Source organism: Plutella xylostella, chromosome 28, assembly GCF_932276165.1.
Source record: "Plutella xylostella chromosome 28, ilPluXylo3.1, whole genome shotgun sequence".
NCBI lineage: Eukaryota > Metazoa > Arthropoda > Insecta > Lepidoptera > Plutellidae > Plutella > Plutella xylostella.
Genome location: NC_064008.1, coordinates 2,900,387 through 2,923,640, shown reverse-complemented (window position 1 = coordinate 2,923,640; position 23,254 = coordinate 2,900,387). Strand labels below are relative to the sequence as shown.

At 38.1% G+C, this 23,254-nt stretch overlaps 1 protein-coding gene across 17 annotated transcripts in view; it reads left to right on the top strand.

Moving 5' to 3' along the window:
- LOC105394483 (multiple C2 and transmembrane domain-containing protein) overlaps positions 1–23,254 on the top strand; it is a 129,292-nt gene that overhangs the window by 79,108 nt on the left and 26,930 nt on the right. For 4 of the 17 annotated variants that reach the window (XM_048631407.1, XM_048631403.1, XM_048631402.1 and 1 more), the window contains exon 1: positions 22,404–22,740. Coding sequence is in view for 8 of the 17 variants with exons in the window: in XM_048631399.1 (XP_048487356.1) it covers positions 7,858–7,975; positions 14,102–14,196; positions 16,194–16,305; positions 17,856–18,010; positions 21,026–21,217 (672 nt within the window). In the remaining 9 variants the exon portion in view is untranslated. Of the gene's footprint in view, positions 1–7,816; positions 7,976–14,101; positions 14,197–14,459; positions 14,537–16,193; positions 16,306–17,855; positions 18,011–21,025; positions 21,218–22,403; positions 22,741–23,254 lie in introns of those variants that run through there. The other 13 variants (XM_048631396.1, XM_048631398.1, XM_048631411.1 and 10 more) reach the window with 8 other exon arrangements.

Below are 23,254 nucleotides of genomic sequence, written 5' to 3'. Positions count from 1 at the left end.
CTACATTTTCTCACTTTTATTTCGTATTTGAATTTGCGATGAGGATGAAAATCGTTTCAGGCGGGCCACTCTAGTTTCACGAAACCGAAATTTCGGAACGGTGGTGGCGTAAAAGATAAGCCTTGTCCTCTCAATCGACAGGCCTTGGGTTCAAATCCTGGCCTGTACCAATGAATTCTTTCAATTGTGTTTTCAATTAAGGAGTTTAAGTACAATAATATCACGTGCTCTTACGGTGATGGAAAACATCGTGAGGAAACATACTGCACATCTAGATTCTAGATGTGTATCCTAAGTGCATTGTACTTGTTCCAAAACGGCGATATGGTTCGCAACCTATCACGTGAGTACAAATGTGCTTTGAAAAGTGGGTGGCTCGCTTTGTGAGCCACCTCTGACTACCCCTTCAGGGATTACAGTCGTGAGTGCATATGACGGTATGTAATATATGCACTTTTTGGAAAAACAGAAGTTATGTTTTTTTCAGATACCATAACAGTTTCATTCGTTCGTTTTTTGGAAAGGTAGAGTAACCTTCCTGTACCAGATTTCGTATTATTTCTTATAGTGAGTGTGAGAGAAGTAAGTGCTTCGGGTGGATATTGAATTGAATATTTAACAGTACAAAATGAACTATTCGACTCTATTAGGTAGAGTTATATTATACAATAGTATCAACGTGGCATCAACATAGTTATTACTTATATATTAAATGTACCTAAATAACGTTTAATATAAAACCCAAAGTAATTAAACTTTTCATTAATTAAATGAAAAATAGCCGGGAAATGAAACCTAATCTGCCTGTATACAGTGGCGGATTTACAAATTTGCCGCCCGTAGGCCATTCAATTTTTGCCGCCCCTACTGACTTCTGAAATTCAATTTGTTAGTTTAATCCCGTTATTAGTATGATTGTGAACTTAATAATGTGGATATTTCTATGTCTATCTGTCACCAACTTCAAATGTTTCATCAAATCTTATTTAAGGTTCCGTACCTCAAAACGAAAAAAGAAACCCTTATAGGATCACTTTGTTGTCCGGCTGTCTTTTTCTCAGAAACGGGTAAAAATATCAAAGCTGACATTTCGCAAAGATATACAAGGTGGGCCAAAAGTAATCACCCTATTGGAAATTGCTCTCATTTGTACAAATGGCCGCCAATTTCAAATTTGTTTTGATATTAGTGGACTAGACAAATGCAGAATACAAGTTGACAAGCCATGGAAGCCACACTTTCCAAGAACGCCAAATAATTTTGTATATTCAGTTGTCGGGTCGCCTTTTTTTTCGTTTTATATGTCATTTTTCCCCGCAATATCGCCCGATTTAACCGTTTCAGACAGTTTTTGTGGGTGTTTTTTCAAGACCCATGTTAATGTGAATAAACCCGTGTCTCTGGAAGCCCTTAAGAATTCTTAACATTCGACACGAGTGAATTGATGAGAAATGCCATAAAAGGAGCCCATAGGGATCAATTGTGACGGCGCCCATTCGGCCAATATCATCTTCTAGACTTTACCAATAACTTCTGTTTTTTTATTAATAAACATAGTTAATAAAAAAACAGAAGTTTTTCATTTAGAATAACATTAGAGCCAATCAAGATAGGATGACTTCTTTTGATCCACCTTGTACAAATGTACGGCATCGACAAACTGGTAAAATAAATTAATGAAAAAAAATGTTACCTTCCATACATGGGAAATGGGGATGATTTTTTTCGTTGGTGTAAGGTATTGTACAGGTCTTTCAAAAATATCAAAGGTCTTCTCAAACCATTTTTTTATTCAGTGACTGGTTTGCGAAATATTAATCTTGAAACTGCGAATTCTTGGTAGACTCAAGTGACTGTTTGGTCCAAAAATATCACTGATGTACATATGAAAAAATTCCACATTATCCACATATAACTACCATTACAGCCGTTTCCAGTTTCTCCAAATTCGAAAGTATTCCCGCCGCTTCTTGTCGCGTTACAGGCTTTTTAGTAATATCATATTTGATTGATTTCAAAGAATATGCATGCCAAGAATCTCTTTAACTATTACATGCTTCTTTTCTGGCTGACCATCGTCTCAAATTTACTCTATTCCGGGTTTTGCCTTTCCCGATTTCACTCATTTATTTAAGCCAGCGTTGTGTCGAGTTTACAAAAAAAAAACCTGAAGCAGCATGAAAAAGCGTCAATCTTGGCTAGTTTAAGACGTGACATAAGTTATGCATCGCGCTCACTCACATCGCGCAGCCTCAAGGGCGAGCGCGACGACGTAGAACTTTTGTCACGACTTAAATGCGCCCCGTACTAGCCCTTCTGAGCCTGATTCAGCAGCCACAGTTGCCACTAAATTCAAAGAATATAGGTACATACTGATTATATGACAGTGCGTTTATTTATATGTAGATTGTGTGCACGTAAATTTATATTAAAAAAATCTGTAAAATAAAAAATGCTAAATTTGCCGCCCCTCTAAATCTGCCGTCCTAGGCACTGGCCTTTTTGGCCTATAGGTAAATCCGCCACTGCCTGTATAAAATTTTCATTGTAAGAAAATGTTCGTTATTAAAATTTTACGATAAGTACTTGTAAATCACCAACCAATGAATTTCGTAACCCGAATCAATTTGAGATATATATATACCTACCCACCCAGCTTCATAATTAAATTAATACATTTTCATTTCAGTACCTATCAGATTCGATTAAATTTACCTCATGCAGTACGTTAGATGTAGGTACAATTGCACATAATTATCTATACATGTTTTATATGGCCAATACGTGTATTTTATTTAAACAAACAATAAATTAAAATACTAAAGTCTAAAACCGAACTGACGACCGAATGGCGTAGTGGTTAGTGACCCTGACTACTGAGCCGAAGGTCCCGGGTTCGATTCCCGGCTGGGGCAGATATTTGTTTAAACACAGATATTTGTTCCCAGGTCTTGGATGTGCCCGTAAAATGGCAATAGGCCCGCCCCCTATTACATTGGGACTAACATAACACTCTGGCGAAAAGTGGGTGCAGCAATGCACCTCTGCCTACCCCGCAAGGGAGTACTGTAGTACAAGGCGTGAGTGTGTGTGTGTGTGTGTAAAGTCTAAAACCAATTAACAACCTAAACTAAAAGAGAACCTATAAATATATAATACTATCATAAAACTGCCTATCTTAATAAATAATAAATATTTTCTAGTTACGTTGGATTATGAATTAAACTAATGAACGAAGTAAGTAACCGATGGTTATGCCAGTTGTATCTACCTAAAGTCTGTTTTAAAATCTCAGATACTAAAGTCAGATTCTGAACAGTTCCCCGCAATTAAGTGACGTATCGTTCTATTGACGGGACAATCGACTGTTGATGATCCGTTCAGAATCTTTCAATGAGTAGTTGTTAGTATCTGAGATTAAAAGACAGACTTTAGCATAGAACAATGTCTCAACTCAACTGTCTCATAATACCAACGTTACTATGAAGAAATCCTGTAAAATCTTTAGATCCTTTGTAATTGTAAGTCTTGTAGAGTTGTACAATGTGGAACTATCGAGTTAATTAGTCTCCAGTGATTAGAAGTAGGTAAACGTGTCGCTAACAATCATTCTTTTTGGCTGAACTTTGTTAACGTGGAAGTACTAATTAAGTGGCAATATAATCCTACTTTCTCGATTAAACTATATAAATAAGTACTTCAAATAGTTACTAGTCATTATTCTGTGCTTTAAGTACCTAAGTACTTACTGCCGAACTAGGTATAAAGTCCTGAAAACGGAAGTAGATCTTAACAAATAGGTAAAGTCCGTATTTAATCGATCTATTACTGACAATGATAAAAAGTCTTTGCAAAATTGCACTCTTTATTCTCGACTTTATTGAAGTGAACATAGTTTATCCTTTTCGTAAGCATGCCTTTTTTTCCAGAGCTAGATGTTATAATCCAGACACCATGACCATGACACACACAACTGAACGTTTCAGGCCCTTTTATTTCCATCGGGGTTCAAAGTGAAGCAAGAGATTCTTCAATGAACCACGAAGCGGAGAAATCAGACGTTTTATCCAATTCATTAATTCAAGTTTTCAATTCGCTGACTTGGTATTAAAGTATAAAAGTTGAGTAATGGACTTATTCCCGTCGGCCGTTTTAAAACTGTTATCTGAAGTAATATTATATAAACTGTTTCTGAAATATTATAAGTTGTACTTAAGACTCCTTTAAAAGTTTCGTGATGAAGTCGAGAGTAAATTTATTGTTTATTTTTTAAACTTAAGGTTACAGGGGAGTTATTCTGGAGACTTTCTACGATTTTATTAGGAGCATAGTATTGTTTATGTTTACAAAAACATTGCCTCGGAAAATCAAAAAAATCTGTAATTTTGTGGTAGGCAAATGATAAACATGTAAGTACATACATCATAATTATGCTCACTATTGTAATCCCTGAACGGACCTCTGACTAAGAGGTCACTCACAATGGTACATTTTGTGCTCAAATGAGAGGTCGCGAGCCGTATCGCCGCTTTTGAATAAGTACCTATAATGCACTTAGAGTACACATCTAGAATCTAGATGCACTGGTTTTCTCACGATGTTTTCGTTCACCGTAAGAGTACTGTGGTATAACTTCATTGTAAGTTGGTACCAACTATTCTTGTTCATAAAAATATTTTTCCGCCATTTTCCTTTCGCGCCCGAAGTCCTAGTGGCAAAGCTACTGCGAGTCCTGTGCAGAATCAGTTTTGAAACGCGGCCAAAAGTGTCAAGGATGTCTCTGTAGCACTGATATTATTTTGCCCATAATTTGTGACAAACGTAATCGTATTGTTCTAGATTCCAGAACTGTTAAAACCATTGAAAACGATGGCTGTTATAAGTTTGATTTAAGTATCATCCTGTGCCGCTAAAAATAAAAGACCTCTTGAACACAAAATCTGCAATAGTTTCGTCTGTCCGAGATACCAAATACAGACACATAGATACATACAAAAACATAATACTTACATAATACATTTATAATATTAATTACACATAATCACAAATGCCACTTTTAGAGTCGGAGGTAAAAAAAACTTATGTAGGTAAGTATGTAAGTATAGTGAACTCATTTGAATAAACTTCACTCCAGTCTGTTATGAAGTAACTCTTTACCTACGTACTAGAAGTAGGAAAATTCAAACAAAATTTTCATAAAACTTCCAGATTGTTCCAACTCAAGCCGTGCCGATGGTTGACTTATTCGTGCAGTTAGTTTGCTCTCGAGTGCTTGTTCTGAGCTTCAAGTTGTGTAACATCGGCAGCTCGCTTCGGAATAGTAATTTTAATCCGCGCTTTAGTCCTGAACTTACCTACGTTTGTCTACTTACCGTGTGATGAGTTGATTACGTCATGAATAGTACAACCTTCATTTAAGTACTTAATTAAGTACTCAATTTGTGTTTGTAACTGTAGAAGGCTTCCTATCTCAATCGAGTGGTTTTGAAACCGGATCCCGATCTATATAATATGCCTGTAATATAATATTGTTTCATGCAAATAGTAGCCTGCGTGTTCATTTTATTTTTAACATCGGCAATTATACCATCTGCTTTACAGCGGCTATCGGGATATTTCCGTTTTGGCCACATTTATCGCAATCGCAACCAGAAGTTGACATTTATATTAGAATTATTATGTGCAGTAATTATGAATTTACGTTATTTACTATAAAAAATAATCAGAGTACACTAGTTACTCTTAATACTTCAGATCCATACTTTCACAACCACAAACCTCCATGTACTTACCTAAGGCCCACTTGCGTGGATCACAGGGTTAAAAATATAAACTCAGAGGTAACTAACTCAGGGTTAACTTTGTAAAATTTTAACCCGGACTTTTGATTGCGCTAATGGAAAATAACCCTGAGTTAGCTAACCTGACGTTTCTTTTTGCACTCTGTGAATCTATGTCCCATTCCAGGCTGAAAGGGACCAAGTTTCTATTGCCGTAAAAAAACATTGTCTTCTATCTCGTTTTCACCTCACGTCTTTGGATAAAACTATCCCTCTCTATTTCCATTTTCGCAATCTGTCAGTAATTTGTATTTTGTTTACAAAGTGTCATATTTGTGATTTCCTTGTAGATATACATTACGAAAATTATAAAAAATTGAAAAGAAGCGGCGGTAGCTCAGTCGGGTAAGCGCTCGCTTCTCACACAAAAGATGCGTGTTTGGATCCTAGCGCAGACATACCAATGAGTTCTTTGGAATTTAAGTACAATGTGTGGCAACTTACTACCACACATCCTACCTACCACAAAACGTTCAAGAACCTTATCATAAGCAGCTCTCTTCAATCTAACCGTACCAGCAAGCAATACTCAACCAATAACAACAGCAAGTATTGATTTTATTGAACACATCGCGGTTGCAAGTTGTGCTTTAGATAACAGCAAAGATAGCCCTGAAAAGAGCTGTTTCTGGAAACAAAGAGGGAGTTCCGAAAATAACTGTTCAGCAAGCTCAAGCAAGCAGCAGCAGCGACCACCACCGTCACCGCGGCAGCTCGGAGAGGAGAGCCTCCGACAGCGCAGAAAAGGAACGAGTCCCCGTGCATTCCCAACGCCACGAGTATTTAAGTTAGCACCGCGCGTATAAGTTGGCTTATTTTCTGTAAATAAATTATTATTATTCTGTCCACTCTGATTATTATTTTCTACCTACTCTACGCAATATCTCCAAAAATGTATACCATAGCTCTTACGGTGAAAAAAACATCTGATCTAGATGTGTACCCTAAAGTGCATTGTACTCTTTCAAAAACGGCGATACGGCTCGCGACCTATAACGTGAGTACAGAAATGTACAGCGAAAAGTGGGTGAGTCACCTCTGAGTAACTACATTACAGTCATAGTCGTGAGTATAAATATGTAGGTATGTAACCACACCATCGTGATCTTAATTTCACAAGTGGGACCATTTGCTACTTTGCTAGATAGTGGAAAAATATAAGAATGATGAGTTAATCATCATAATCAAACATTTCCAACGAATACAAGAATATTGATAAAAACCTTTTCTTTTGACGTAAGCCGGGTTTGCGTCTTAACCCTCCAATATTGGGGGGTTAAATATATAAGAGTTTATCCCAAGGTTAGCGCTCATATTTAAGCGATGCAAGACAAATTAATAATCTAACCCTCCTTATGTCAAATATCTCCGAGTTAATTCGCTAACCCAGGTCTGCGCAAGTGGGGCTAAAAGGTTTTGTCGTTAGCCTATGTAGGTATGTATTATGTCTAGTTAATCGAGTAATTTCGATGATAATGAGATAGGCAGTCACGCTTTAGATAAAGTAGACGAGATAATCACGATAGGGTGGAAATGAATGTGGATTTGTTGGATCAATAGGTTGATCCTAGCCACTAACAAATAAAACAGAACTAGAAAACCTGAAAGTCATAATATAGTTTTTTTTATAAGTATATACTTAAGTATATCTTTTTGTGATTATGTTTTGCATTGTGGTTTCACCCCACAGTGACATAATTTTAACTAAAGTCAAAAGTGTCGCGTAATTATTGGTAGGCCGATTTTGTTTTAGTTAGACAGTAGAGGTAGATAAGTACAAGATACATAAGTTCTTCATTCAAGTATGTAAGCTCATTGAAAAGCTTTATTGGCTTATCACAGCTGTTGTATTAGAACTACACTCACGTGCAATGAAAAAGTTCCATCTGTCATTGATGTTCCATATGTCACTGGAACTTTTTCTCGATCGCATTCGTATGCCACCGCAAAGTCCACAAATTCATCCCACCGAATAGCGCAGTGATGGAACCTCCCGCGTACCATAGACAATCACCTGATGTGCTCAAGATGGCGCGGCAGGGTCGTGGATGTACTCATGAACTGTGTACTCATGAGGAGACTTAAGACAGCTGTCAAGAAGTGGCGGAGGATGCGCTTTTTCGGACAGAAAGACGGTAAGTGTGAGGCTGTTTTGACTCTGAGGTAAGGGTATTGGCTGGTGAATTCTGTGCTAGCTGATAAGCTAGTTAGCTAGCGAGTAGATACCTTATGATACGTAAAGCTTTAACCAGTTCCATATAGTTATCTACTTACGTCTTCAAGTCTTCAACTCGCCTTTTCAGTCAATCTTTCAAAAAATGGTAGCCATCTCACCCTTGGTCTAGGAGGTCCCTTCGTCTTTGAATACGAGAAAAGATGATGATCTAACCACGACTTCACCCCGTTGCATTAAACGTACCGATGGCACAACAGATGTTTCGACAAGCAAGAGTAACCCCGCACGAGACGCAGGTGTTTTCAGGCTACGATCTATACTATCTCTTGTTCGTTGATTTCAATTGATCAATGTTAAATCTCAATTGCAGCTAGGTATTCTGAAAGAAAGAAAGAAAGAAAGAAAAAGGCATTTATTTCGTCCAAGACACAAAACATATAAATAAAACAAATAAAAAAAAAAATACACTAGGTTACAAAGTGTCTCAAACAAAATGGTCACCGTCTCAACATAATGTCACAGAAGCCTGTGACGCTGATTTTCATCAGGTGGCCGCGAGTCGTGCTCGATGCAGTGTATAAAAAAATATTATAATACTTAATTTATATTTTAGAATAAACAGGATGGCTTAACACAACTAGGTAAACACACACAGTTAAGTAACATACCAAAAGAATAGTAATGCATAACAACAATATAAAAATAAATAGACATACAGTTTACAAATTATTAAACGACAGTTTTAGACGGGGTACAAGCAAATTCAAAATAATAAATATGACTTGGCATATGTTGCGGAATGTGACGTATTACAAAGTTTTTGAAGGGATAGAAGGTATTTTTTAAGAAGATATTTAAAAGAACTTTTGGTTTTAGCTTGTCTAATTGGTGGAGGTAAATTATTCCAGCATTTAGATGATAAATATCGAAAACTTCCGCGGAATGCCTGAGTTTTATGCTTGGGTACTTTTATCATATAAAGGGATCCTCGGGTAAAGTGAAGGGGTGGCTCACGAGAGCGCCCCAGTTTGTCAAAAAGGTATTTAGGGGTTTCTTGTTTAATTACTCCGAATAAAAGAACGGCAAAATGAAGCTGTCTGCGAGCCTCCATCCTAAGCATACTGGCAGCGTTTAGGAACGGAGTAATATGTTTTCTTGGTGGAATGCTGAAACAGAATCTAGCACAGGCATTCTGTACTCGTTGTAATATGCGTCTGGAACTCTCAAGCAAACATGGTCCGAATAGTGTATCACAATAATTTAATTTCGATAAGACCAGAGACTCACACAGTTTTACGCGCAATTCTTTACTTAAGCAATCTCGTATCCTGTATAAAAGCTTTAGTTTGTATAAAGAAACCTTAGCCAGTTCGCTAACATGATGTTCAAATTTTAAACCAGCATCCATAATCACACCGAGATTGCGTGCTTCCCAGACGCGTTCAAGCGGTTGCTGTTGTATTTCTACAATAAAGTCGTAAGATTCAACGGCGGAGATTTGTTTTCGCGATCCTAAGATTATAAATTTTGACTTAGCAGGATTTAAGACAAGTGTATTTTTATTTGCCCAAACGTTAATATTATCCAAATCTTTGTTTAGTTTTTGAATGGCAGAGTTTGTATCTTTAGGGTCAAATGATATATAAACCTGAGTATCATCTGCGTAAATGTGATATTTGCAATCGGCTATAGTATGAGTTAAGTCGGCAGAGTAGATTATAAACAGTAAGGGCCCTAAAATAGAACCCTGAGGTACACCGCGATTTAGTGCTTCTCTTTCTGACATAGTAAAAGAACCATCTGTGTTATCAATTACAACATGTTGAGCGCGATTTTCAAGGTAGCTGGAGAACCAATTTATAGATTCTGTGTCAATTCCGTAGTATTCAAGTTTGGAAAGTAGTAATGGGAGGTTGATAGCATCGAATGCGCGTGAAAAGTCTAACAGAACGAGGGCTGTCGCTTTGCCTTCCTCTTGAGCTGCAAGTATATTATCGACAACATCTATTAGTGCTGTGGAAGTGCCACGGTTTTTACGGAAACCCGACTGAAGAGAAGGAAGAACGTCGTTATCTTCTAAAAATTTCATAAGTTGATCATATACTACTTTTTCTAGAAGCTTTGATAGTATAGGTAACAAAGATATCGGCCTAAGTTCCTTAAAAGACTGAGGATTTGAATTTTTTGGAATAGGCTTAACTTTAGCGGTTTTCCAGTCTTCAGGAAATACTTTTGTTTGTATTGATTTATTTATGATTTTGGTTATAACTGTTAGCGTTTGAGGTAGTGTTAACATAATCATGTCTAAACTAATTTCATCCATGCCCTTAGCGTTAGATTTCATTCCCAGAATGGCTTTCGCTACCACATCCTCAGAAACCTCACTAAGTTTAAATCGATTATCATGAAATTTATTTGACTTGTAATATGTAATAAGTGCACTGTCTGTAAATTTTGGACCAGGTACATTTATAAATTGTTTGTTTATTTCATTGGGTTTGTTCATATGATTAGGTAGTTCCTCTTTTGTATTTTGATTTTCAAAAACAGTTTTCTTTAGATTAGACCATAGTAATTTTGAATTTTTTATGTTTTTATTAATATAATCATTGAAATATGCTCTTTTTTCTGTCAATAAGGACCTAGCAACCAGCAATTTTAGTTGTTTATATTCAATTTTGTTGGTTTCTGATTTATTTTTACGGTAGCGGGCTAAAGCGGCATTACGACATTCCATCATCTTTCGAATATTACTTGTGAGCCAGGGCATTGGCTTGTCACGAATTGTGAGTGATTTTATGGGCGCGTGGAAATCAAACAACTGACTTAAAAGTTCGTGAAACAGATTAACCATGTCATTTACACAGCTGACCGAAATTACCAAGTCCCATCTTATTGTATCTAGGTCTTTATTAAATTTTGACAAGTCAATGTCCTTTATTGGTCGCAATGATATTGTTCTGGGAATAAATTTTGTTTTTTTAACGTTAACAGTGACTGTTACAATAGCATGACGGTTTAAATCGGGTATATGGGTAACCTTGACTTCTCTTACAGAAGTATTAGTACAAAACAAATCAATAAGCGTTTCACTGGTCTGAGTGAAATGAGTGGGTTCATTTACATGCTGTATTAAATTAGTAGAGGTGAGAAAATCATGCAGTTGTTTCGTTTTACTTTCATTATGATCTAAGAAGTTAATATTGAAATCTCCCATAAGGATTAAATGTTCGTAATCAGAGAAAAATAGTATGCTTTCAGTAAGAGCGTCAAAAAACGTGTCAACGTGAACCCAATGGGGGCGATAGGCTGTACCTATAAGAAAAACATTACCGTTTACTGACGAACGTAGCCACATTTGATCAACTGTAGTACACGATGGGCCCTGCAGATAGCGTACATGTAATCCACGCTTAATGTAAAAGCCCACTCCCCCTCCACGGCCATTGCGTACACTCTCAGGACGCGGCGTATATCGCAGGCGGTACCCGGGAACGGAAGGCGCCTTTTCTTTTTCATCCTTTCTAATCCATGTCTCGTTGATCGCAATTATATCAGGAGTTATACTTAACATTGCTGCAATAAAATCATCATGGGAAGTGGAAAGCGAACCGGCGTTAAACAAACTTAATTTTAAATATTTATCTTGTGACATTATCATTGGTGGGAGTCAGATAAGAAAAACCCATTAAAAGTCTGAACATTTGCCAATTGTATAAGTAGGTAGTACCTCATTAGTAAATTTGATAGACTTAACTTGTACCCCATTGTAATTTGAGACCTAGACATGTACAGATAAATTATTATTTTACAGTATAAGTTAGAAAGGTAGGTATTTAATTTTTGTAACATAATTATTTTAATACGTCTAGTTCGTATAGCGATTTGCCCGTCAAGGATCAGTAAACACATGAGTAAATGAATTTTCTTTAATGTATATTTTAAAATGCAGATACCATAAATCATAACCAACACATAACAATCCAGATCTGAGAGGTAGATAGAACGAAGGAGTATTTTACCTTTTAACACGTTTCTGTGTGTATATCTAAAGCAAAACAAATCATGAGTTTTAATGAGTGGAAAACATAACAATATTAAACCATACGGAGTACACACATTTGTTATAAAAAAGTTAACACTAAGAGCTAATGCTTGCAGAACCAAAAACACGCAGTATGTCGCTCTCAGCACGAATATAATGAACCGTAGATGTCTCATCTCGTCTGACCTTGACCCGTCCCTCAGCAGTCCATACGAAACGCCAGCGCTGCTGCCGGGCGTGCTCACGGGCCTTCGCGAACAGAGTGCGATTCAGCTTAGTAAGTCTCTCGTTTATGTATAATGGCTTAGGTTCGTGAAGCGGTAAGCCAAGATCAGCTGTGGAGGCGCCGCGACGGACACGGGCACTCTTGATCAGGTTGTCCCGCAGAGATCGTCGAGCCAGCCTCACGACGATAGGGCGCGGGCGTGGGCGGGGGCTGCTGTCCTCCTCGCCAGCGCGGCTCGCGCGGCGGCCTCCCACGCGGGTTGCGGTCACCAGGTCGCGCTCCTCCAGTGAGACACCCAGCTTGGTGGCCACGGCCAGGGCGATGTGTCCGCACGACTCACCTTCAAACTCGGGGATGCCGACCAGTTCAATGTCATTAATTAATTGAGCTTGATCGCGATCATTTAGATCTGTTTTCAGATTAGTAATTATCTCGCGCAGATCATCGGAATCGGCCACTGAAGGCTTATTTATTTGCAGTCGTAGTTGCGCATTTTCTGCTTCAATTGCACTCGTTCTCTGCTTTATCTCCGAGACTTCCTTCTGGAGATCAGTCAACTGGGCGCTGAGGAAGTCGGTTGTTTTAGTGAAATCCACCTGGAGGGCGGTAAACATTGACATGAGCTTGTCTACTACTTCCTTGGATATGTTGTGTTGGATTTGCTCGAGTTTAGATTCCAGGTGCTTATCAATGATATGACTCATCTTCACGAGACTTAGGTCGGCGGGCTGACACTCCGTCACAACAGTTTCTGTGATAGACTGCTCCATATCTTCGCAGGACATATCCGCGGCGGGCGGCTGGAACTGGCGTCGCACCGGGGTGTCATCGCGCCCGTCCCGCCGCCGCCGGGAGGTGATGTTCTCACAGGATTCGCACTGCCACTTGTTTTTCAACTCGAGATTATGTTGTTTATAAAACGCCGTTGTCATATTCAAACACTGGTGATGGAATGTTATTTTACAAACAACGCAGCGGAGAAGCTCGGAGACATTAATTTGAAGTTTGCACCCAGAGCACTTCATTATGTAATGTGCGATAGAAATATTAGGCTAAGTTAATTCAGTTCAAAGCACTTAGAAACAGCTGGTAGGCGATTGAATAAGCGTTAAATGTCCAAGCGGGATGCAAATACTGCCTTTATATGTGTCAGAGTAGCACAGCGATGTTGTTGACAAGTTACCGCTGACTAGCGATGACTCACAGGTTCAAGTAAACACTAATTCCACAATGATTTCACTAAATTACTGGTCCAAAAGGCTTTATATATGGAAACAAATAGTTGAACCGTAAAGTTTAAAGTTCCCGACAACTTTTAGTATAGGTATCACTGTTGTAAACTTAGTTTAAACACCGTATTTCTTAAAGACCGGTAGCAATAGAAATAAATACGTGTTGCGAACACTAGCGCCGAACGCGACTCCCTATTCTCTGATGAATGTGAGTAAGGGAATGTTAGAGAAAAGGATTAAAGTGAGTGCTATAAGTATGTTAAAATGATACTTAGTAATGATTTGGGTTTTGCCTATTATGTTACAATGTGTCTGTATTCATTCGAGTAAATCTATCTCCTCCCATAATCAAAATCCAACCTAATATTACTTAGGTGAACGCCAAAGTTTGTGATTGTGTTGTTACTTTTTCACGTCAAAACAACTGAACTTTTTTTTTTTCAATGAAATTTGTTATGGAGCTAGCTTACACCCTGGATTAACACAGGCTACTTTTTATCGCGGTATTCCCACAGAAAACATTTTCAGGAAGCTCGCGGGAACAGCTAGTATACTCATAAATCTGTTGACGATTGTCCGCAGAGCTGTCGATGACTCGTCAAGTGTCGACGGACCCGGCGCCGTCCACGTCGGGCACCCCCGCGCACCACCCGCGCTCCGCCGCCGACCTGCTGCTGGTGAGTTGTTTACTGGGCTTCACTAGATGGCGGTGTCGTCAACATTCTACATCGCGGTATGGTTTGGTTTATGCATCCAGTATATTAGTTGAGTTGTCATTAACATCAGGTAATTATCTAATAAACTAACCTAACCAATGCAACGTTAAAACACCCCCGTTAATAACCCGTTATTCAACACTAAAAGTCGCATATCTTTTGAACGCCTAAGCCGATTTTGATAAAATAATGGCTAAGAACACTCGATGTAACGTTACCTAGTCAAGTGTCGACGGACCCGGCGCCGTCCACGTCGGGCACCCCCGCGCACCACCCGCGCTCCGCCGCCGACCTGCTGCTGGTGAGTTGTTTACTGGGCGTCACTAGATGGCGGTGTCGTCAACATTCTACATCGCGGTAAGGTTTGGTTTATTCATCCAGCGTATATTTTGTTTGAGTTATTATTAAAATTAATTGTCTAATAACTCTACATTACCAACGTTGAAAACCCTCGATATTCTACACTGAAATCGCATGTCTTTTGAACGGCTAAGCTGTTTTTAATGAAATATGGATAGGGACACTCGAGGTAACATTAAGGTAGAAAGTTGCACCGGCTACCGTACTACCACCAATGTGATGTGTGACTAGGCCTATAGCCCTGTCTTCATTGGAAGGAGACCCGTGCTCCAGCAGGGGGGACGTGATGTGACAAGGATAAAAATCATAAGACCGATTATCCAAACTTACGGTTCAAATTTTACCTTTGTTAAGTAGTTGATACGCAGCTTCACACCAATCTTGAAGAAGGCTTATGATCCATGACATGACGAATGATTGATGACATTACAATGTAACAGGGGAGCATTGAGTGAGTCCGCGTTGTTCTATGCAGGGGAGTGATTTAACAGACTATGAAACTAGGCATTAGTCTTACACTTGACATACCTAGCCATGATCTATGCATGAATGTGTTGCAAACCGTCACACGAATGTAACACAACTGACCGGAATCACAAAATCAGGCGCTTTGTAAGTCAACAAGCAATGCAAGCATTGGTATTGGTCACTCGGGCGGAAATATCAATACGAGAGCAAACAATAATATTGCCTGATTCACTGCGGTTTATGTACTGTAGAGGACACGCTAGGCGAAGCAGTGAGGTGCTTATTCCGATAGAGTAGTGTTTATATTTGATCGACAAGCATCGTAGTTAGTCTGTCTTTCACTGTACCAGCGTTGACGGCCGTTGTGGCGAGATAAAATAAATGCTTGATGAACCTATCGACCTTTGGGTTTCAACTGGTATATTTAATTCAACTTAGAGGACTTAGGTGCACCTACGATCTGCTATAGACTATATAGTCGGATCCTAACTAGAGTACCTTAGGAATATGGAATAGTACCTTTATTATATCTTCATTAAACAGCTCCTCCTACAAGTTTAAACTATTTTCAAAGAAACTAGGTACTTAAGTACATATTATTCCACCGATGGAATCCCCGAAAGGGCAGACGTTTTTGCTGTACTTACATATTTTGTACTCAATCAAATTGGACCCAATCAGATGACGCGAGTCGTATCTCCGTTTTAACCCTTTGAGAGTTACGATGGCATAAGCTCTCAATATGTCTATTGTCTATAACTTATCTTACCCCGTCCTTCACCTCAACAAAAGCAGCAAACTACTGCTACCAGCCAAAACGATAGCCATCTATCGATTGTCTGCAAATAGTTGACGACCGAATGGTGTAGTGGTTAGTGACCCTGACTGCTGTGCCGAAGATCCCGGGTTCGATCCCTGGCCGGGGCGGTTTTTTGTTTAAAATCCGATAATTATTTGAGTTCTTCTTAATACATATATCTATCTGTTTAGAATTTGTAGTTGGTCTGAGGTTTAGAATATAACGCATCTGTCTTAAACCCATATTACTGGCTCTGCCTAGTTTGGGGTCGGATGGTTGTGTGTGAAATATGCCCTCACATATTATTATTTAATATTTCTGAACGTTTCAGGAACCTGATGAAGGCCAGAGACAAAGGGAGCACCAGCTGAGGTTATACTCGTTCTTCCAACTCCGTGTCCATTTGAAAAGAGGAATAAACTTGGTGGCCATGGACAAGAATGGTGAGTTTTTATTTTTTGTATCACACACAGCAGATAAGGAACTTTTACCGAACATTGCATGTTGCAAATCGCAAAACTAACGAACGATAGATGTCATACGACATGTCAAGGGCTGCGCTAACTTCTCCATCTCATTGTATTACTCGTAGTATGTATAAGTTTACCTCAGGATATACGACAAGAGCCTATATTATCTAAATTTAAAACTAAATTAAAATACCTAATATTTTATACTTAATAACCTACCTTGATATACTTAAGTTAATACTAGCAATTATGAACAAAAATACCTTAATTTTTTTTGTATAAAGGTACTCCGATCCCGCAGACAAACTGTATATAAACAGTTTTGTGTTCACATTGTAAAACTACAATTAATATATGAACCTAATAAATAAATAATAAGTATTAAGCGTATCGATTGCATGACAGCCCTCGTTGGTTCGTTAGTTTTCTATAGTGTCTCTCCTGTATCTATCACTTTCCGCCAATCACAGAGCGGTATTGAAGGAAATTGACAGTTCGGCTCAGTCATAAGGAAGAACAGGGGAACTGGGGAGTAATCCCTTATGTTCTATAAAATTCTACTGTTAGTATTCTAGCAGTGCAGCAACTGATTCGAACTATAATTTAAAACAGTACCTAACAGTTGCAGTGTTGTGATTGGCGGATCGGCTGTCAAAGTAACTGTTTAATTTAATCGGAAAACAAATTGGAAAACAAGATAGACGCATGTTTGGTACAAGTTCCTTGCACATGCACACTCACTGAGTCACTTCAGAATAATGACTTAACAGCTTTACACAGAGGCAAAGACCATTATGATCAACAGCCACTTTGCACGCCAGAAAAAGAAACATATCACTTAATAATAATTTTAAAAATTCCTTGTCTTATTTCATTCTGTAAACAGAGAGAGCTTTTCACTTGCTCTCAAAGCTTACAGTTCAAAGCTTGAGTACAGAATGTTTAACTGAAGAGCTTTTTAAGTCAAAACCTACTCATTTTTATCATCATTGTAGGTATTTGAGGCACAATTTACGTTTCTTCATAAAAGTGGCTTAAACTTAAAACTCAGTTGAGCCTCGTTTCAACATTTCCTCAAGACACGCACACATACACACTCATAGAACACAATTATATTACCTATTTGTTTTTATAATATTGTTATTTTGCAAAGTAATTTTCTTTCATAGTGATTTTAAACGATAAGCTCGCTTGGCTTTCTTAGATAGAAACCTTTAGATTTATACCAAATACTTACTAATTCTTCTTCAACATCTACCTACCTACATACCTACCTACTCTTACTTCATGAAACTATTTGATACACAATATAAATATATCTTTACAGATTTGAAATAAAGCAATAGCAATAGCTATCCTATATTTTTCAGTAACGAATGTTCTTACTTAAACTAACCTTCAAATCCCTCACCAACAAAACCCTCCACACCCAAACCTTAGAGACCCTCGCAACAAAACGCCTAGAACTTTCTTTTTACTTTCGCTTCTTCCTTCTAATCTCGCGACCGTGGACCACACAACAGGCTTGTTGTCAGGCACCAGCGACCCCTACGTCAAGTTCAAGAGTGGAGGAAGACTGCTGCACAAATCCAAGATTATATATCGGGACCTGAATCCGGTGTGGGATGAGAGTTTCACCGTGCCGATTGAAGATCCGTTCCAACCGGTTCAGATTAAGGTGAGTTGTCTTGATGTGTCGGGAATTAAGTGTAAGATAACATATATTCTTTGTTTGTACACAAAAAAACACGAAGCAATGAAAAAGTCTCCGTTATATGTATAGCACCAAATTACTCCTAAACGGAAAAGCAATATTGATGTAAGTACATTAAACAATATACTTACATCAGAATATTACCAAATGAAAACGGAAATATTTTGTTCATATTTTAGACAAAATGTTTTTACAAAGTGGATTTTTTTCATTTCTCTTTAGCGTATTTATTAGGCAATAACTATTAGCTTAGGTTACTTTCAAAAGAAAATGTAAGACATAAATCTAATAAATTGTACCCACCTAGACATGCAGATTGAATGTTTATGGCGGATAATGTAACTCACAAATTATACTAAACGATTTAAATATATTCGTTTTTCCTCTTTTATTATTCTTTGCCTAGTACCTACCCACGTATAGGTAATTCAGGTATTCCAGATAACATAGAGCAATGGCTCAAGCGGGTAAATCTGACTATGTATTTGTGTAGATATATCAGCTGTCCGATACCCATAACACATGCTCTGCCTAGCTTGGGGTCGGATGGCCGTGTGTGAGATGTCCCCACACATATATTTATACTTCTTTGTTTTATTTCTTGGCTGAATTGAGAGTGAAAAGAGCGACGTACGTACGTACGACTGAAGCAATAATATGTAAAGCACACATAATAGAGGTATGTATATAAACCAATCAATCAGACTAAACCACGAACATTGTGAGAAATATTCTCATGAATAGCTAACTTTTGATCAGCAACTCTCAAATTCAAACAGTTCCTTTATTTCGAACTAGGTACTTAGGTATACCTGCATAAACATCGAATATCTCTCGAGACAAACCACGTCCGCATCCGCTTTAAATCCGTCCAAAATATTATGCTTTTGAGATCACCTTTGTATTGTATCTACTTATGCTGCCAACACAAACATAATAAAGGTAGTAACCTATCCCACCCCTTTATAATATTCCAACCACTTCCGCCTTCTAGAGTTATTGCAATATTCAGGTCAAACTAGTGTTTTCAAAGCGATATTATAAATTAGAAGTTGCAGTCAAGGGCAGAGAAACCTGACCCTTTACAGAGTGGCAATGTTACGTGAAAGGGGTCAAAAGTGTATTACTCGCGACCAATGAAAAACCACCTGTCTCTGTAACTTTTTCATTGCTTGCAAGCATAGAGCATCGCCGACACAAGTTCTTATAATTTTTGGAAAAGAAAAACATTTTCTCTTCAAATGAAAAACCACGAAAAACAGTGTTACTAAACATTCAACGTTTATTATCTAAAACGTAGGTAATAAAGTAAGTAATAAAAGCCGACGACTCCTAATACGTAGGAGTTTGTAGTTCTATAACATTCTACATCAAAGTATAACTAGTAGATAGGCTACGTTTAGCGGTAATAAAAAAAAATAACTTTGTGAAAATTATGGTAAATTTCAAACGATGTTTATAAATTTGAATCGGACGACGCTTCAAAAGTTACGCTCTCATATTTTCATAAGAGAAGGCATTTATTTGTGCTTTGTTATTTTCAATCCAATACTGTATTAGTCTATGACTGTAGATAAGTACCTTTTTTATACAGGGGGTTATTTCTTAATAAGTATTCCGTTACGTTATTTTGACGTAAATTCAAATTCAAATATTTTAATCGAAGTAAAATTTTACAATTATTTTTCGATACTCATGATAGAGTACGGTAGAGTACCATCATTTTCACACGTAAAAATAGCGGTTGAGTTCATTAGTACCTACTGTAATGTGGTATCTTTTCGGCATTGCTTCTATTATTAAATCATCAAAGTAAATATGATTGCAAAACGTGTACCTTGTGGTAGTGATATGGAATAGACACGCCATCGCCACGCAAGCCTGTCATTAAAATGTTTTAAAATTCAATTACATTTGCCCAGAGTACATAAAATTACTGTGACGATGACTACTGCAAATGAAAATTGAAACAGTTTTATGTTTATGGGCAATTTTTTTGTGGTGCAGTCATCGATATAAACACCCTACATTTCTGTACTTGTGTGAATTAGTGATTAATATCAATTTCTTCACTTCTTTTTTCCACAAATGTACACTGTACAGTAATAGTAACTATGTGATTTATAAGGTGGTGTTGAAAAAGTGGTATGCTTTGCCGAAAACGTAATTCTACGAGTTTACTTTTGCAACACACTATGATAATCATGGTGGAAATGCTACCCAATGTTAAATTCTAAATTCATACAATAACGTATCCAAATAATAATTAAACTCAGCTACCATATAGATAGACCAAACAGTGTAACGTAATATGCTACCAATTAAGAGTAAATCCCAGCTCTTCTCGTATCTCGCGTTTAAACAACAATAATAAAAGGGAACTATTTGCTAGCATTCAACTTTAGTCTTTATAAATGAATATTTTATAAAGGCTACTTCAACTTCAGACTAAAATTGCACTGGTAATTGCTATCCATATTTATACCTACATCAATTTGCAGATATGCGAAGTCTTTCAACTTACACGGTCTGTAAACTAACCCATCGTTAAGCCTAGTCAGAGGCCTTCGGGCAGCTTGGAAACATCTGACAGTCAGGTTGCCCACTTACCCGACAACTCTCTCAGCACAAGCTTGCTTGTGTAAGGGTCCACCAACCCGCACTAGGCCAGCGTGGTGAACTAGGCCTCAAACCCTTCCTTCATTGGAAGGAGACCCGTGCCCGAGCATTGGGAACGTGATGGGTCGTAATGTCATCACATTACGACCCAATGCTCGGGCACGGGTCTCCTTCCAATGAAGGAAGGGTTTGAGGCCTAGTTCACCACGCTGGCCTAGTGCGGGTTGGTTGGGGCATGTGGTAGCACCAGTGTTGCAAAAATCATGCGCTTCTACTTTCATCTAGAACGGAATATCTTACTATGTTTGCCGTCGCCTTTCAACTTACACGACTTCTGAACTAACCCGCCTCAACCGCCAGGTGTTCGACTACGACTGGGGCCTCCAAGACGACTTCATGGGCTCCTGCCTAGTAGACCTCACTGCCCTGGAGCTGGGCCGGGGGCAGGACCTGGCGCTATGTCTGCGCGACCCCGCCAAGCCGGCGGCGGCCCTGGGCGAGCTGCTGCTCCACGTCACGCTGTGGCCCAAGTCGCAGGAGGATAAGGAACAGGTGGGTTTATTTATGCATTTACTTATATATTTATTGCACTAGTGAGGAGGAACCATGTTAAAGGTAGGGAAGCACAGAGAAAATCGAACATTGACCTTTGTATCTACAACAAATACAGAGTACAATAGAGATTGTCTGGCGCCGGCGGCGGCGGCCTGGTTACTGTGGGAGCTCGTATAAAATGGGTGCAATAACAAAAATATTTTCTACTAGCTAACGTGCGGCGTGCTAGAGTTTCAGTTCATCGTGTATGTGTAGTATAATTTAATGTATGCCTGTGTTCGTGTATGAGCAACAACTTTACTCTCCCAGGAGATAAGTACTAGCTAGTCAGACTTTAAAACAGTTTTTAAACGAAAACATTTTGCAACTGTATCCATGCAGGCACAAAATAAAGTTGTCCCAATAAAAACAATGCAGCCGCCATTTTGGCGCACAGGTTTCGCAACATCCTGTATAATATTTATCATCGGGCTGATAATGATAACACTCGTGAGGTCAGCGAAGTGTGAATGTTACTCAACTTGGACCTTGACATCTTTACACGAAAGAACATACGAAAACACAATATTTATGTAAGTATAGAGGTTCGGTATCCGTGTTTTAAATTTTGAATAATCTGCCATTTTCATGGGCCCGTTGTGGATAATGAAAAAGGCTCTAACTCAATCAGTTGGCTTCATGATTTTGAACATAACAATTTAAGCTGCATCTTGTTAAAATCGTATGAATCTAGGGTACGCAGAGGAGTATCGCTAGCACACTGATATTTTTATTTACGTAGTATCCCGTGGAAATCCTGAGTCAAAAATCAGCCTATAGCACTCAGGGATGTTGAGCATGACTGTATGTACATATTATGTAGTTAAAGTTTTTTGGCTTTATTCGTCACAAAAATACGTACCTATTACACTTGAATTTTCCCTCTTAATAATTCAGGTACCTTCCTACTTAAGTGGGTGCTTCTAATATTCAGATCAAGCAGTAAAACTTCGTTGACATTAGTCCCACTTCTATGACAATGATCGTGAACCCTCAAGGTAAACCGTTTCATTTGAATAACTCTACTAACTCTAAGTTCTACAATTATTTAATTTACCGGCACATTGACCCAACGGTTTGATTGCCAAGAGCAGACGTTTGACATAAATATTACTAAAGACTTGTAATTTGGCACGGAGCCTTTGGACCTACATAAACACATTCATTCTAACAAAACAATGAAATGATTGCTTTTGAACGCGAATTGCTAAACAACGTAGCTTTTTGCAATCTCATTCGAACAGCCAGTTTAATTTCAAACGTGGAACGCACACTACGGCTGGCCGGTCGGAATTTAAAAGAAAATGCGCGCGCGCGCGTTTAAAGAATAAACTATTTTAACTTGCGTTCTTATTTTAAATCGGCAACGTGTGGAAATGTCAATAAATAACAGTGTGTTGATAACAGTGTAGCCTGTGTTTAGGTGTTCTGTGAAATTGGTGTTGTGTTAAAAAGTTGTGTTGTTTATGTGAGATGTAATGGTAATTTAAAGTAAAATAATAAACTAACCGTTTCACATAGGTTTTCAGAATTACTTCATTAATATTCTTAGCCATACATAACTGCGTTTGATTGGATATTAAATCTATATATGTATGTGCAGTAAAGCAGGTATATAATACTTATACATTTAGCTATCTATCTATAAGTTAATAGTTTAAATAACCTTTGATCGAACTTAACATCAATCAATAAGTAATTATTACTTAAATAGAATACCTACCTAATACCTATGTACCCATATGTATCATCTTAGTGCATGAATATAGGTATCTACTTAGACAGTTAATGTTTCATTAGCATATTGATAATAGGCATTCAATACCTTACAGATTCGATCGAACCTAGACTGCATACTAAATTTTTATTATACCGCGTTTACACTATAGAGCTTCCACTATGTTATTGTATTTTTGACGATTCCTTATGTCTGGTAAGTAAAGTAGGTTTTCCTTTGCAGTCATCAAATATGTATGGGATTTTTCGAATGTCAAA